Below are 16,038 nucleotides of genomic sequence, written 5' to 3' on the forward strand. Positions count from 1 at the left end.
ATAGGTTTGCTTAAGCACTTCTCCATTAGTATGTTTCCTGTGGGTAGCCTTCATCAGGTTAGGGAGATTCTGTTCTACTGTTATGCACACATTGGGTTGCACATCATCATATGCTTCTTTCTGGCATCTCTTGAGATAGCACAATTTCCTTCTTGTTTATAGATTTTGCAAGTTATGTACAATGATAAATTTTCTAGGTTTTCAACCAATCTTTCACTTCTGATAAAAGTCCTTCTTAGTCATAATATATTTTAATTTCTGACTTTTACATCTGTGTTTACAAGTGAGAAAAGGCTATATTGTAACTTTTTAACAAGGAAAATAAATACAGGCCAAAACAAAGGATTAGACATACATACATACATGTTTTTGCATTATTTGTTAAAAAGAAAACATACAGGTAAAGAATGCCTGATTTTTCTTAAAAAAGAAAAAAAGTGTGGGTAAACTGAATGTTTGAAAAATAATCAAACTGAATGTGCTTTAACTTATTTTTCTACTTACTTACTTTTCTGTTTGGGTTCAGGCTGTCACCATCAATGCAGTCACTCGCTCCAGCAATAATTTGGAAGAATTAAAGTCTCCTTTCCTCCTTCTTCTACACCTTCCACAACAGCCATTCAGCAAGCCCCAAAGATTTTACCTCATAGCTCTCCTAGGAGGCCACAGGATAAAATGGGCAAGGTCAAGAATTTCAGACAGACCTGGCTCTGCTTGCAGTGCACATCACTGTGTTGCCTCAGGTAAGTTACTTTACCTCTCTGGGCCCTGATTTCTTCATCTACAAACAGATATGACACTATCAAGACTAAAGAGCTGTGCATGCTACATCACTTTGGTCATGTCTGACTCTTTTCCACCCTACGGACCACAGCCCACACCAGGCTCCTCTGTCCAGGGGATTCTCCGGGCAAGAATACTAGAATGGGTTGCCATGCCCTCCTCCAGGGGATCTTCCCAATCCAGGGATCAAACCCGTGTCTCTTGTGTCTCCTGCATTGGCAGGTGGGTTCTTTACCACTTGTGCCACCTGGGAAGCCCTTTAAGGAGTTGTGATAAAAATTAAATAACACATGTAGACAGCTAACACAATGCCTGCCATTTAATGCATGACCAAAGGTTAGCATTACTTCAGCAAAGTCTCCTCTTCTCCCTTCCCCTCAGCTGGGTCCTAGGTTGAGGCCTTCCAAACTGCACCTGGTCTATGACAACTGTCTTCTAGTCTCTCTGCCATATGGACACTGCTGCCAAAGCTTACTTTCTAATATACAAATCTAATCATATAATTTACCTGTTTAAATCTTCCCATTGGCTCCCAACTACCTACTATGTAAAGTTCCAACTCCTTAGCATGACTTATAAGGCCTAGCTCAATGGACTTTCTGCCCTTTTCTTCCTCTATACTCCAAGTGCTTTGCCTTTAAACAAAGCAATGCTTCTTCTGGCTATGTGAACCAGATTTTCAAGTTTGATTTTTGTTTTGTTAGTTTGTTTGTTTTAGCAGAATAGATTTTCTTATATTAACCTCACCACAATGAAGCCTTACTAGCAATTTAAGGCTTCATGGAACAATTCTAGAGCCAACTAACCTCTCTTAAGAGTTCTGCTTAGATACACGCTGGCTGAGAGGCCCCCTTGAATCCACTATTCTTCAGATGCTGGTAGTCAGACATCAAAGTATTATATTATTTTGAAAGAATGTATCATCCATGACTTAGACTTGTTCTCAATGGACAATTTTCCTCCAGAAGTGTAAACTTCCTGCTACCTCCTCTCGCCAAATAAATGAGTTTGATTCTATTATAGTTTGCTCCTGAAGTCAGGAAACACAGCTCAGAAAAACACATTTCGGCAATGTTATTTGTGTGGGCTGTAACAGGAAAAGAAAGAAGAAACTCTCTTATATCAGAAAACCTCCCTAAAATATACCCAGTTTAATTTCATGTGTGGTGGTGTTTATCACAGTGAGTGAAAAGATGGCATTCATGGTCCTAAGAGACTCTTATGGTCATTCATGGTCATAAGAATCCCTGCTAGACAAAGATAGTAACAGGGGCTCTAATTAGAAACTTTGGAGAAAATGCAAAATAAAAGAGAATGCCCTTAGTCTTATAATCTTTTTTAAAGAATCCAACATGCAAGTCACCAAAATGACCTCTAATTTCGAGAAACAAATTATAACTAAAGAGCCAACACTCCATGGTGATTTTTGAACAATTATTTCTTTCACTTAAAACCAGATCTTTTTCCTATAAATGAATACACTATTTTACAAGAAAGAAAGAAATAAGACCTGCACAAGAGAGAACACACCACAGGTTTTACCTCAAACGGCAGAGGCTGGGATTAATTTTTTTAAGTTTATTTGTCAATTTCAGAAACTCACTAGTGGAATAAAGAGCTTAATACAAGTATGCAAAAAAGGAAGCTCTGTGAGGTTTTCACCAGGATGAAATGGGATTAGCTTTGTAGTTCTTATAGTCTTCTTCACAGAAGAATGCAATTTCAGTTTCACTGGCTGAAAAAAAAAAAAGAAAAACAGAAAATGGAAAAAAATTTTTAATGTAAAACTAGATTTTAAATAAGTATGGAAATCCATATTTCATTGATTCAGTGCTTCCAAGGCCTAAAGTTAGAAAAGCGAGTTTGGTTTCACATTTCACAAAATCAACAAGAAGTTTAAGTACGAGAATCTAGAATTCAACCAATTTAAAAGTAAAAAGAAAAATAACCAAAAAAATTAAAAACAAGAGTTAACACATGAATCTGGTTTTCAAGAAATCATAAAATTGTTCATTTATAGTCCTCTTGACAATCCTAGAAATAATAAGCCATTATTTTTTTTTCCAAATGTGTTACTCTGTTCCTGAAGGAAGAGGAAAACTCTTTTCTCCCCCCCTCTGAAATTAGCCTGTAGGTATAATAATTTAATACTTAGAGGATCAGTAGAATATTTTACAGATCACTTTACATTCTCCCTCATGACCCATCAAAATATGTGTCTGAAGAAGTTAATTTTTTGCCCGCTTATGACTAATTCATGAGGCTTCAACAATATGCAAAGTGAAAGACACAAATTGGCTTCTACCGCAATACCTTCAAATACCTCTAATTATTCACAAGGGATATGGCACAGCTAAAGGACCCACAAAGGTTCAGAGCAGTCACAATTCTTTCAACCTAGCAGGTCAAGGACTCTGTCTTCTAAAACAATAAGTCAGCAACATTATTAATTCAGACTGGAGACAAATCTGATGGAAAGCCTTCCAATTATTAAACATGCAATTCTTTAAGGTGTTGCGCCAACAAGTTCCCATTTTTTAAATTAAATCAGAAGTTAATACAGCCTGCTTAGCTTTTACAGAAAGAGCAAAAGGGCCTTTAGAATCTTGACAAGAAAACAGACAAGATTATTTGTAATGAATACTGATCACTCCATTAACATATTCTCTAAAAACAGACAAGTGAAACTCCTCAAGCCAAATAAATAGGATAATAAGGAAGGATGCCAAGGATTACCACTGGTCTCCCAGTTTAAAGCGCTCATCTCTTCATTAGAATTTATCACAGAAGAATGAAATTAAACAGCTTAGCATAACATTTCATTTAAAGTGTTTTTGCTGGTTTTAAGTATACCAAATTTGATGTTTCTCAAACCTAAATTCCTGTGGTCTTTACAGAAAATATAGAAATGTTGAAAGAAGAAAATAAAATCACCCAGTGTCTCAGATCCTCATTCCAGCCCTTTTATATATTTAAGATTAAATGAAGATTAATCTTGATAAAAATCAGACCAGGAACTCTTGTCACAATAAGCCTGGGTGTGTGTGTGTAGGCCAGCAGGGAAGACACAGCAGAAAGAAACTGGGAATCGATGAGACGGGCTGTAAACAAATGCACCCTGGGCAAACAGTAAGTTAATGTACAGTTAAATATTACAAGAAAATGGCATTTAAATTAAAAGCTAAGACCTCTATACTGGGAATTAGTAAAATGTTGAAAAGGGGGCTTCAAAAAATTCAGTATTCAAAGAGAAGATATTCTGAGATCTATCCTTTATATAAAGAGCTCCTTTTTTGAAGAGAAGTAAGCCCAAAGGTAGACCTACATAATTTGCAAGTGATTCTAATATCCTCCTCCTGATATTAGGAGAATAAGCAAAAGTCCCCTGTTCTTAATAATCACAATGCAAGATTTCATACACAATGTGCTATTTACATATAGAACTTTACACAGCGATTTGCCCACACAGCACTTCGCTCAATACACACTAACTGTGATTACAATTTTCACTTACCGCAATTGACATTTATCTGTATACCCCTTTTGAGAAACTAGTACATCTTACGGCTCTTCAGGATACCAGTAATAGGTTTAGAATTAAATTAATGTATAGAAAGAACTGACAAAGCATTTCTGTTTTGACACATAAGTTCTCCTGGGTCTAATATAAGTTATAGATCAATCCATTATTTATATACTACAGGCTTAAAAATGAGGTCATCTAAGGTAAAGATTTTATTTTCAGATGAATGACTTTTTTTTCAGGAAAACTACATTGACAAATGGGTTAAACTCAAATGGTCCAGGTTGATAAAAATGTTCACCCTTAACAAATTGGAGAATAACACACAAATTAGGAGTTAGCGGCTTTGAACATTCAGAAGAAAGACATAAGGTGGATTTTAAACTTTAGTAATGTGGTCCTTAAGCAAAAACAGAATATAATGTTTTTTTCTTAAATCTACAGAACCCTATTGAAAAATGTCTGAGACAATGATTTCACGTATTTAGACTGCAGATTTGCTTGCCAATTACAGTGAAAACAAATTACAAAAGATTTTCAAGACCTCTACGTAATCACCCTTTCCTCCATCATGCCCAATTCTATTTAAAATGGCTCCAGAAGAACCCCAGGAAGTCTGCCACATGCTGGTCCCCTAGGGCACCTGATTTTAAATTAAATGTGCTGCAGGGCAGTGCACTCAGGTGCAGGGTGCCTTGGCATGAGAATGTGAAATGAATGTGCTTCTCAAATCCAATAAATACGCCACCAGCTCATCCCTTTGTCTGACTAGCAAATGAAACCACGTAAGGGCTCGCCAAATACATCTGTGGATCATTTTAATACTGAATTTCAAGTTTAATGAAACAAACACAAGCCAGGACATTCAAATGTTGGATATGAAATTAATGATTAAGAAGTTTATAATGTTTCCATTATAAAATGCACACATATACACCTTGAATGGGAAAATAATAACTTCAAATTTTTTTAAAAAAGAAGAAAAACCAATTTTAAATGTAGAAATCTCAGGAAAGTTGAGTATAATGTACTTAAACTCCTCAACTAACTTGTTTCAATAAAGCCATCTATCAAAAAGGATTTACTGTATGGCTTCTAAATCCCGAGCCTCATAAAGTCGCGTGCAGCACAGCAACTGTCGTCTGAGAAAAGAGGCTGAGACATGTGTCCTGGCTGTAGTACAATTAATGATCAGAGCAGGCTGTAATGTGAATAATAACTCCAGGTCATTGGCAAAACAAAAAAAGCCAGGAAGGGCAAGGTGTGATTTCTGCAGCAATTTGACACCAAAAGGACAGGTTCACTGTCTCGCCTGGTCCAGGACTCATCCTTGCAAGTGTCACAAAAGTCTAATCTACAAATCATTCAAAACCATGCCCACAGCTCTGTTGTACTTCTAACTTTTCGCCAAAGGAGGTCAACAATCCAACAAGTAGTTCCAAACAACCGTGTGTCTTTTATTTCTTATTTACTTGAGAATCTGTTTTCAAGCTGGTTGAGAAGATTTCAAACTATAGTTTGGAGAAAACAAATATAGAAATGAGTCTGACCTTTGATAGACTGGACACTGTGATTCCACATCAGCATGCAAAGTGAACGTGTTAGTTGCTCAGTCGTATCCGATTCCTTGTGACCCCATGGACTGTCGCCCTCCAGGATTATCGGTCACGGGATTCTCCAGGCAAGAATACTCGAGTAGGTTGCCATTCCCTTCTCCAGGGGATCTTTCTGACCAAGGGATCAAACCCGTGTCTCCTGCATCGGCAGGCAGATTCTTTACATCTGAGCTACCAGGGAAGCCCGAGGGGAGGGCAAAAAGGGAAGAATCATGTCTGGGGGGTTCCTTCTGATCTTCTTTCTCTGGGATCCCAAATTCCCTGGGCCTGCCACCTATTTCATCAAGCACCAGATCGTTGCTGCTATAATGTTAACATGAACAGCCAGTGAAACACGCTGTCAAAGCAGGAAAGCATGTATGCCCCAAGATATTACCACCTAAAAGAGAATGGGAGAGGGACTCAAACCTTCAGGAAACACTAATCATACATGATCCTGATTAAAGAAGTGGAGCCAAGGAATCCTACAGTCTGAGCCGCTTAGCCAAGATCACCAAGAGGGGTCGGGCACCAAGACTGGGTTTCGGTTGTAGGCAGACGATAGGGGAGTGACACAGAAAGTGAAAACAAACCACAAGGGAATCAGGGAATTATTACAAGATGTGGCTTGATGCGCACTCTTCCCAGAGGTGAGCACTTAGTTTGCCAGACCGTGTCTTGTTCTAAAATATTTCCAGTAAAACATAAACTGACTTCAGAAGAGTTACCCTATCTCAGTTTCTTTCCTAAACCGGAGAAAAAAGATAGCAATAGTAGAACGCAGCAAAATGAAAGAGATAAAATATAACCCCAGAAATATTTAACATGAAAATTTATCACTTAGGGGAATTAGTCCGTAAAACCACAACTGTTAACAACAAGATCTTTAAATTATAAATAACAATTCTAGGTAAGGCCTTCTTCCTTCTTCCACAAAACAAATCTTTTTACTGATGTATTTTAGGACTAAATCCACAAGCAAAAACCTTCCCTGACGTCAAGCGTAGAATATACAATTGGGATCGGCAATGTAGATGAAAGGCTAGAGAATTTCTCGGTGAGAAAAGAAATCTTCAAACCAGTTTGTTCCCCTAATTTCCCCCCTCACAGGCTTTCTTTTCCTTTCATGATTTTTACAGGAAAGTCATAATGATACATTTGTTACACTGGCCTTATTCCCATGGCAACTGGCTGTGATGGCAGACTGACAGCGCTACAGCAAGATCAAGTGGTAAGGAGGGAGAGAGCGATGACTGAGAATTTTTGTCCTAAAACCTCCTAAAAACCTAACCAGGCACAGCACCAAAGGAGGGAAAATTCCCTAGAAAAATCACACATTTCAAGTACTGCTTTTACAACTCTACTCCCACTGAGAATTTTTTGTTCCTCTCCTGGGGCCATCACCTCCTTCCCCATGTGTAATAACTGTGGCTTGTTCTCAAGGGTACAGAAACACTGCTCTCAGCAACAAAGGGGAACATGCAGAAGAGGGGGTTGCTCCCAACAGGGATGGAAGACACCCTCAACCAGGGCAAGAGAACAGTTTGAAGTAACAACCTGAAACCAGTGGAGAACCCATGAAAACGATCCAATTCTGATCGAAGATATACATGGCCTTAAAACAAGAATGACCCCCCAAAAAAAAGTGATTTGATTTATACCTTTATAGGTGGTTGTTATATAAGTCTCAAATTGATGACAAACCAACAACTTGAGATTTTAACAAATTCAAAACATTTGCCAACTGCTTTCTCCAAAATGGTTTCCAAATAAAATGAAGTGTTTTTGAGGGTGTTTACATGCATTGCTCTAGATGCTTTCATATACATTCTTTTATTTAACCCTATGACAACCCTCTGAAATACGTTTATTATTTGTTTCATTTTACAGAAATCAAAGTGGAAGTTCAGAGAGTCTAAATGGCTTCCAGAGGGTCACAGATGCAGAGCCGTCATTCAAACCAATTTTCCCTAAATTTAGGAGTCGATTCCTTAAAATTGGGCCCTTACTTTATAAGTAACACATGTAAATTATACAAGAAAGTTTAAATTACAAGAACAATTAGGTAAAATGGAGAATAAAGAAAAAAAAAATTGCTGGCAATCCCACCACCCAGGGAAACCATTTCTGTAATTTTAGTGGATGATCTCCTCTTCATATACATACACAGACATGTAAATACATCTAAAAATAATGATGGTATCACACAATACGTTTTCTATTTCCACCCAATAAAGCTCTACATCAGTGCATCTCAAACCAGGAAGGTGAGAGCTAACACTTCTGAATATGTATCACAACCTGGGAGGAGTCACAGAGTTGAAGAAGCATACTTCTGTTGGCTTGGTAATAGATATGAGAGAAAATTACTTAGTAAGTTTGAGAAAGTCTTACTGGTCAAATTGATCAACAAAGTTAGAGGTAATACACCTTCCCAAAAGGAGTACAAGGGAACATACATTTTCTAACATTCCTTCAGATACAACCGCTGTTCTTCATGTCTGCTAGTCTTAAATTATTGCTTGCCCAAGGTCACCCAGACAGTACGTGGTAGTCAAGCTGTTAACCCAAGCACTCTGACTTCAGCCTCTAATTCTTAATCACTAGAGTAGTAAACTACATAAAATTCAGTCTCTATTTTCATATATATTGCTCTCATTACTAATAGGGCTGAACTATTTATGTTAGCTATTTCTTCTATCAGTAATTTATTTCTCTTTTTTATACTAGTTATAAGACCTCTTTATAAAGTCAGGCTTTCTTTGTCATATATGCTGCAAATATTTTTTCACAATTTATTGCTTCTCCTTTAACTGTGTTTATGTGGTTAAATCTATCATTTCTCCCTGCTTTATGGCTTCTGGCTTCAAGGGCATGCTTAGAAAGCTCTTCTCCCCAAGATTATGAAACTACTGACCTACATTTTACCTAAAAACATTTTTACATTGTAAACATTTAATCTATATAGAATTTATTTTACAATAAGGACTAAGAACTTAAGTTTTATTTTCCCAAATGTTTTGGCAATGGGCCCAACAGTTTCTGGCTAATTCATTCTTTTCTCCACTTATTTGAGATGTCAAAATTTTTTCATACCATGAAACTGTTTTTTAGTTGGTTTTTTAATTTTCCAGTCTTTTCCATGGAGCTGTCGATTTCTGTATCAATGCTGTTGCTGCTGCTAAGTCGCTTCAGTCGTGTCCAACTCTGTGCAACCTCATAGACGGCAGCCCACCAGGCTCCCCCGTCCCTGGGATTCTCCAGGCAACAACACTGGAGTGGGATGCCATTTCCTTCTCCAATGCGTGAAAGTGAAAAGTGAAAGTGAAGTCGCTCAGTCGTGTCCGACTTAGCGACCCCATGGACCGCAGCCTACCAGGCTCCTCCATCCATGGGATTGTCCAGGCAAGGGTACTGGAGTGGGCTGCCATTGCCTTCTCTGGCCTGTATCAATACCAGCCTGTTATAACAAGTATAGTTTTATACTTAATAAGCAGTTAAGTGCTACCTGCTATAATAAAATAAGCACCAAATTAAGAAGAAGTAAAGGCCAAATTAAACATTGTTTTTTCAAATAACAGCAATCAATCTTATGTAGTCACAATATGGAAAGACACTAAATCTAGCCAAGAGTATAGACTTAGACACAGAAAACAAGTCTGAGATTATATAACATGGCATTCAAAATCATATCTAAGTTAGAGATGTCAGGAGCCCACTTTAACCACATGTGTCATTTAAAAATGAATTCCTGGCAGATGAGACAACAATTAAACACCTGCCAAAACAATTTAAGGATTCCTAACATGGACCTCATGAACCCTAGAGTGTCCCTTAACCAGTGCATACAAAAAACTAGAAAGTAAGTGTGATTTGTCAGAGGCATAACGCCTTCAACTGCTCACATTTCCCTTAAAACCTTCGTTGTACTGCCACGTCATCTCTAAGTATACATGTAAGTAGAATTACAGTGACATCTAATGGTCACAACACATGTCACATAGCATTTCTTTAAAATAAAACTGCATGCATATTCCAAACTGAAAGGTTAAATCAGGCAATTTTTCAACTGCACACCATAGGCTCCTATTTGAAATTCCATGACTTGGTCGGCTCGGAGTGATTTGGATAACTATCAGAAACCATGCTGCTTGTTATACAAACAACATCTCACTTCATTATTCCACGATACTTCTATCGGGCCCTTTTCTCTTAAACTATCAGCTCAAATGAAGCTGATATGAGTAAGTAGGTTATTAAGTGAGTAATAACCTGTCAATCACTTAAAATAACCCTCAGCAGAATTCTGAGCATACTTTCTCGAAAGAACTATTTGCATGCTGAACGTTGGGAGAGCAGATATCTACTGCCCTCAGTCAAATGATCTGAATGTACATCATTCTTGTCCTTCCCCTCTGAATAATTATCAGGTAGTGTAAAGAGCACCAAGGGTAGCATTTACTTTGCATTGAGTTGTCCAAATATAATCAGCCAGACATTGCCATCCAGGCCGGGAAAGCCAGCGCCCCCTCCAGCTCCACATACACACACACACTTTCTCACCGATTCCAGCTGCTTTCAGGGTGCTATCTTCTTTTAACAGGAGTCTGTCATCATCTTCCAAACTCAACACAAGTTCATTTGTCTAGAAAGAAAAAAAAAATCCACTTTTTACCAGTACTTTTATTAGTTTCACATTTGGTGAGATTCCTCAAAGACAACTGAATTGTTACTTTGGGTCACAGCAATAATCCAAGTCACATTTTGCTCTCATCACTGTAGGGAAAGCAGTGAACAGGTACACAGTGAGTGCCTACTAAATACACGCTACATAAAGCACTAGGGAGACAGGGCTAGAACACAGAGCTTTCGAGCTGGAGCTGGGTTAAAAATTCAGGTTCCACAAATATCCAGCTGCGTGGTCTCAATAAATTACATAGCCTTAGGAAAAAATAAAAGAGGGGTAGCAAGGCATCTTCTTATTGCCCTGTGGTGAGGATGAAGAGAGATGGAGCATAAACCCCCAGTGCAGCGCCAGTCACATGGGGAGTTGTGTTAGCTGTCAGTGTTCCGTTTCATCATCATCTCGTCCTCACAATAACCCAGGAGGATTCAGACAGGCTAGGATACAGGCTCAGAGGATGTGGTCAGGGGATTAAGGTTCTGTTAGTGGAAACACTGACAGAAACCACCCACCCTGGTCAGGCACTACAGTAACCATCTGCATGATTTTACAACAGAAGATCCTAGTGAGAAAAACAGAACTAACATGCCACCACCAACTGGAAGAATTTGGGAAAGGTCAAAAGGAGATGCCACATGTCCTACCAATCTCCCAGAATCCTTCTCGCTGGCATCCATCTTGGGTGAACATGCTTGCTCCACCAGGAAGGACCCTGAGTCCGAACAACTGGCCAGAGACAACCCAGAAGCTAATCTCATCACCATAAACCCGAGACTGCAGGCCACATGGCGGAGCAGTGCCCCTGGGTCCCCGTACCCGCCTGCTCATCACCCAGGAGCCCCTTCCCAGTGAAGTCTCCGGCTTTCTCAGCATGTGAGTCTGCTCAGACAATTCATTTCCCAGTCTTAGACAAGAGCTCAGTCTTGGGTCCTGGTAGGCGTCCCTCTTCCTGCAACAGATCCAGTTTTAACCAGTCTGACTTCTGAGAGAAGCAAGTTTGCCTCCGCTGAAAGCTCACATATTTAAAAACTCCTCCAGCTAACAAACACTTGGTCCCAAGTCCTGTTGACTAACATTTGTCTTTGTGATTTAGGGAGAGTTTGCTCTCCAATGCTACTCACAAATCCACTTAAACGTCATAAATACCGAGCCTGCCTCTAAACAGCACCTAGTAGTGAGCCCTCGCCGGGCACACAGCACCACCTGTCAACCGGAACGCAGCTGTTTAGTACCAGATTCTCTTTCCAGAATATGGCTGAGACGGAGGCGCACAAGAAAGGCCTCTCAGCAGTCAGAAGAGCCGCCCCGGGATCCATGCTCCACAGCTTTACTCATAGAAGGAGCACGGGGGCTTAAACGCGCACAGATTAAAAGGGGGGAGAAAACTTTACTGAAAAATCATTTTAGAATAGGCAATACATACTCACAAGACAAAATTCTCCAAGTACATATGGACAGAATGAGAAGTAGGCTCCTCCCTCCTCCACCCAGCCACCCAGTTCTCCTCCAGAGAATCTGTACTAATTCTTATGCATCCTTCCAGAGACTGTTGTTGTACACGTACGTGCAGGCAGAGATGTGCCTATAAGCTTTTACACACCAATGATGGCATGGTATATGCTGTGTTCTAACTTCTCTTAAAATATCTCAAAGTCATTCGGATACAACCGAACTTACAAAACAAAAAGAGACTCACTGACGTAGAGAACGAACTTAGGATTGCTGGGGGAATGGATAGTTAGGGAGTTTGGGATGGACACGTACACACAGCTCTATTTATTTTATTATTTTTTTTTTTTATCATCATTAACTTGGAATCTTTATTCTTGATGATTCTCTAATAAGCTTATCCTTAGTCTGGTTAAGCAAACTCTTATTTGGCTATGAAACTCATTCAAATTTGCTAAAGGCACTAAGATGATAAAATTATACAGCCAGCTGGGAAATCCATGAAATAACACAACTTTTAATAAAAGTGTCAGGTTTCAGTTCTAGTAAACCAAAAGACAGGGCCTCAAGCCTATTCATAGTCACATCATTCCAGAACGAGGAGCTGTGGCCAGAAACTTTTTATGGGGCAGGAAAAAGAATAAAAGTTGGTCAGTGCTGATAAATACAGGTTAAATAATACACTGCTCTTTACAGATGGCTACAGAGTCTGTAAACTATTATCCAGGAACATACAACCGTCCAACACAAACCACTTAGCCAGATCTAAGATAAACTGGCTTCTTGTAACTACCCTGTAAACACTGCAGCCCTTCTTCCATCCAAAAACGACCCTAATCTCACATGAAAACAGTCATTATAAGGGAGTCAGAAACTCAGCTTTGTGGCCAAAAATAAAAACCAAAGGAAAAATAGCAATTCAGTGGTTAGTTGGTGAAAGCGGGAAAGCTGGTGCCCTTCACTGTGCTGCTTTGCTCTTCTTACTCTTGCTCTTTTTGTCCCTCTTCTTCAGCCCATCCATGTTAGCTCGCAATAGGTTTGAATAAGCCATCTGAAACTTATTCACTTCTTTGGAGCTCACCACAGTGCTGATCTTCTTTTTCCCATCAGTAGCTCTTAACAGACATTTGTTGTCTGAGGGCTCAAAGCCCTCCACAGAACCCTTCCTTGGAATGGGTTTAGTTCGGCCATCATACTTCTTCACGGTGATGAACACGCTGCCCGACAACCGGCACTTCTGGAAGAGCCTAGTCAGCTCCGTCAGGAACTGTTCACTCTCCAGCAGCACCATCCTGGCGCTGCTGGCTCCGCTCGGTCAGCCGCACACAGCTCTATTTAAAATGGATAACCAACAAGGACCTAATGTACAGCACATGCAGCTCTGCTCCATATGCGGCAGCCGAGACGGGAGCAGGGTTTGGGAGAGAACGGATACATGTGTATGTATGGCTGTTCAGCTGAAACTATCACAACACTGTTTACCAGCTACACCCCAATACAACATAAAATATCTTAAAGTCATTCAAAATCAGTTTAAGAGCTGCATCATAATTTATGAAGGCCGCAGTATATTCCAATGGAAGGATTAACACTCTCTCTGTCCCTACTGACGGACATCCACATTGTTTCCTATCTCTTCCTATCCTCCTCAGTCCTGCATCAAACACCCTTGTCCAAGTATCGTTTGGTGTATGTACAAGTTTTGTCTGTAAGATAAATTCCTAGAAGTGGAACTGTTCAGTCAGAGAGGAAGTACCATTTTTATTTTGACAGACGTTCCCAAATTACTCTCCAAAGAAGCGGTGCCCACTTATACCACTGCTACCCATCACGGAGAGTCCCTGCTTCCCATACCCTCACAAGCACAGTGCATTATCGAAAGATTCTGATGTTGCCAATCTAGCAAATGTAGATTAAGAATAGTGTTGTGGTGGTGGTTTAGTCACTGAGTTGTGTCTGACTCTTGGACCCCTGGACTGTAGCCCTCCATGTTCCTCTATCCATAGGATTTTCCAGGCAAGAATACTGAAGTGGGTTGCCATTTCCTTCTCCAGGGGGTCTTCCTGACCCAGGGATTGAACCTGGGTCTGCTGCACTGTAGGCAGATTCTTTACCTACTAAGCTACCAAGGAAGCCCCCAAGAAGAGTATTAATTTATATTTATTTGAGTGTGAATAGTGACCCCATGGACTGTAGCCCACCAGGCTCCTCCGTCTATGGGATTTTCCAAAGGTGTGAATAGCTTCTATCTTTTAATAAACTTGTAGGATAATTTTTTAAATGGAATTGTGGAATACTGTTACATTCTAAGAAAACTGGGCTTCCCTGAAGGCTCAGATGGTAAAGAATCTGCCTGAAATGCAGGAGACCTGGGTTCAATCCAAGGTCAGGAAGATCCTCTGGAGAAGGGAATGGCTACTCACGCCAGTCACAAAGAGTTGGACACAACTGAGTGACTAACACTCACTTTTCACTAAGAAAATTAGGTCTTTTCTGCAATACAAGTTAGACAATCTCCCAGTTTTCATTTGTTCCTTCACTTTCCTTCTAGCACCTTTTTTTAAAAGAAGGTGCTGAATGTCTACTGAATGAATAAAGGAAAATGTATCAATCTTTTAATTTTCTATCATACTTAAAAAGACCTTCAGTGTAAGATTACTTTAAAATCCCATGTTTCCTTAAAACATTGTAATTAACTTCATTTTTAAACTTTTAATCATAGAGTATTTCAAACATAAAATGTATGCATGATGGTACAATGAACCCTTCATGTACCCAACACCCAGCTTGAACATATTATCCACTAATGTTAATCTAGTTAAACTCTATCCTCACCTATGGGTTTCATCTTAGACTTATTTGAGTATTTATTTTGGCATAAGGAAAAGGATATGGATTCAATTTAACTGTTTTCCAGCTGTTCCAGTAACATTTACTGAATCCTCCATATTTTCTCCATAAATCTGAAATGCAGTATTCACTATATACTAAATTCCCATATATAACTGGGTCCATTTTTGGACTTCTGATTCTGTGTCTTTGAACTAACAGTTCATGTGACAGTACCACACTGTTTTAATTACTATAGTTTTACAGTATGTCTTAATGTGCCAGGGTTAGTCACTCTCATTTCTCTTTTTTCTGACTATTCTTCATTATTTATTTTTTGCATGTTTTATAATCAGTTTCTTTAGCTTTTATATATACATCACACACACATACATATATATATACAAATACATATATACACACAACTGTTACTAGAATTTTATTTGGGTGGCATTAAATTTGTAAATTAACTATGAGAGAACTGACATCTTCATACTGTTGCCTCTTCCCATCCAAATGTCCTTTCCATTTCCACTTAAATGTCATCTTATATCCTCTTTGCATGTTTTTCTTTTTTGTTAAATTAAGATGGAATTTCATATAAAGATAGCACATAGTTCTTAAGAGAAGTTCAGCTCAATGAGTCTGGACAACCAAATAACCTCTCTGCAATTTTAAAGTTTCCTTCTTAAAGGTCTTGCATATTTCTTACAAAGTTTACTACAGGGTGTGACTTCTTCCTTTCATAAACTTTTAACAAGGATAGCTATCCGGTTTCCGAACTCATAAAATGTAAGACAGAAATTGGGGTTTTTCTTTCAAATCTTTTTGGTAGGAATTATTATGACTTTATAAGAAGCCTACTGATTATACTCCATACTACACACACAGACACACAAGTCCATTTTCTTGCCGAAATGAACCATACTATAGTAATTACTTGCACTGGACTACTGATTCATCCAACAAACACCGAGCTCATCACCCAAACAGGAGGCTTGGTGGGAAGGTGTCCAATCACTTTTTTATTGTGCTGATGGCACCAGATTTCTGTGGACACCTGATAATTTCAATTAAGAAAGTCTAAACCTAGAAATTTGGGGAAATGGGGAACATGCCTTTTGCGAACAAGTTCATTAAGATATAGGAGTTAGTTGGAAGTTTCTCCCTTTGGC

The 16,038-nt window shown here is 39.0% G+C and overlaps 2 protein-coding genes across 4 annotated transcripts in view; both read right to left on the minus strand.

The window, feature by feature from the left end:
• Positions 1-2,319: 2,319 nt before the first annotated feature.
• Positions 2,320-16,038, minus strand: part of C33H2orf76 (chromosome 33 C2orf76 homolog) — a 71,472-nt gene continuing 57,753 nt past the window's right edge. For all 3 annotated transcript variants that reach the window (XM_043894436.1, XM_043894437.1, XM_043894435.1), the window contains 2 exons: positions 10,465-10,546; positions 2,320-2,518 (listed from right to left, as the gene is read on the minus strand). In XM_043894436.1, the coding sequence (XP_043750371.1) occupies positions 2,442-2,518; positions 10,465-10,546 (159 nt within the window). In that variant the 3' untranslated portion in view covers positions 2,320-2,441. The remainder of the gene's footprint in view (positions 2,519-10,464; positions 10,547-16,038) is intronic.
• Positions 12,532-13,363, minus strand: LOC122688442 (signal recognition particle 14 kDa protein-like). The gene has a single exon (XM_043894438.1). The coding sequence runs from the start codon at positions 13,323-13,325 to the stop codon at positions 12,993-12,995; it is 333 nt and encodes a 110-aa protein (XP_043750373.1). The 5' UTR covers positions 13,326-13,363; the 3' UTR covers positions 12,532-12,992.

Source organism: Cervus elaphus, chromosome 33 (genome assembly GCF_910594005.1).
Source record: "Cervus elaphus chromosome 33, mCerEla1.1, whole genome shotgun sequence".
Lineage (NCBI taxonomy): Eukaryota > Metazoa > Chordata > Mammalia > Artiodactyla > Cervidae > Cervus > Cervus elaphus.

Coding starts and splice junctions, on each gene's coding strand:
- LOC122688442 (XM_043894438.1), bottom strand. CDS start 13,325: ATGGTGCTGCTGGAGAGTGAACAGTTCCTGACGGAGCTGACTAGGCTC.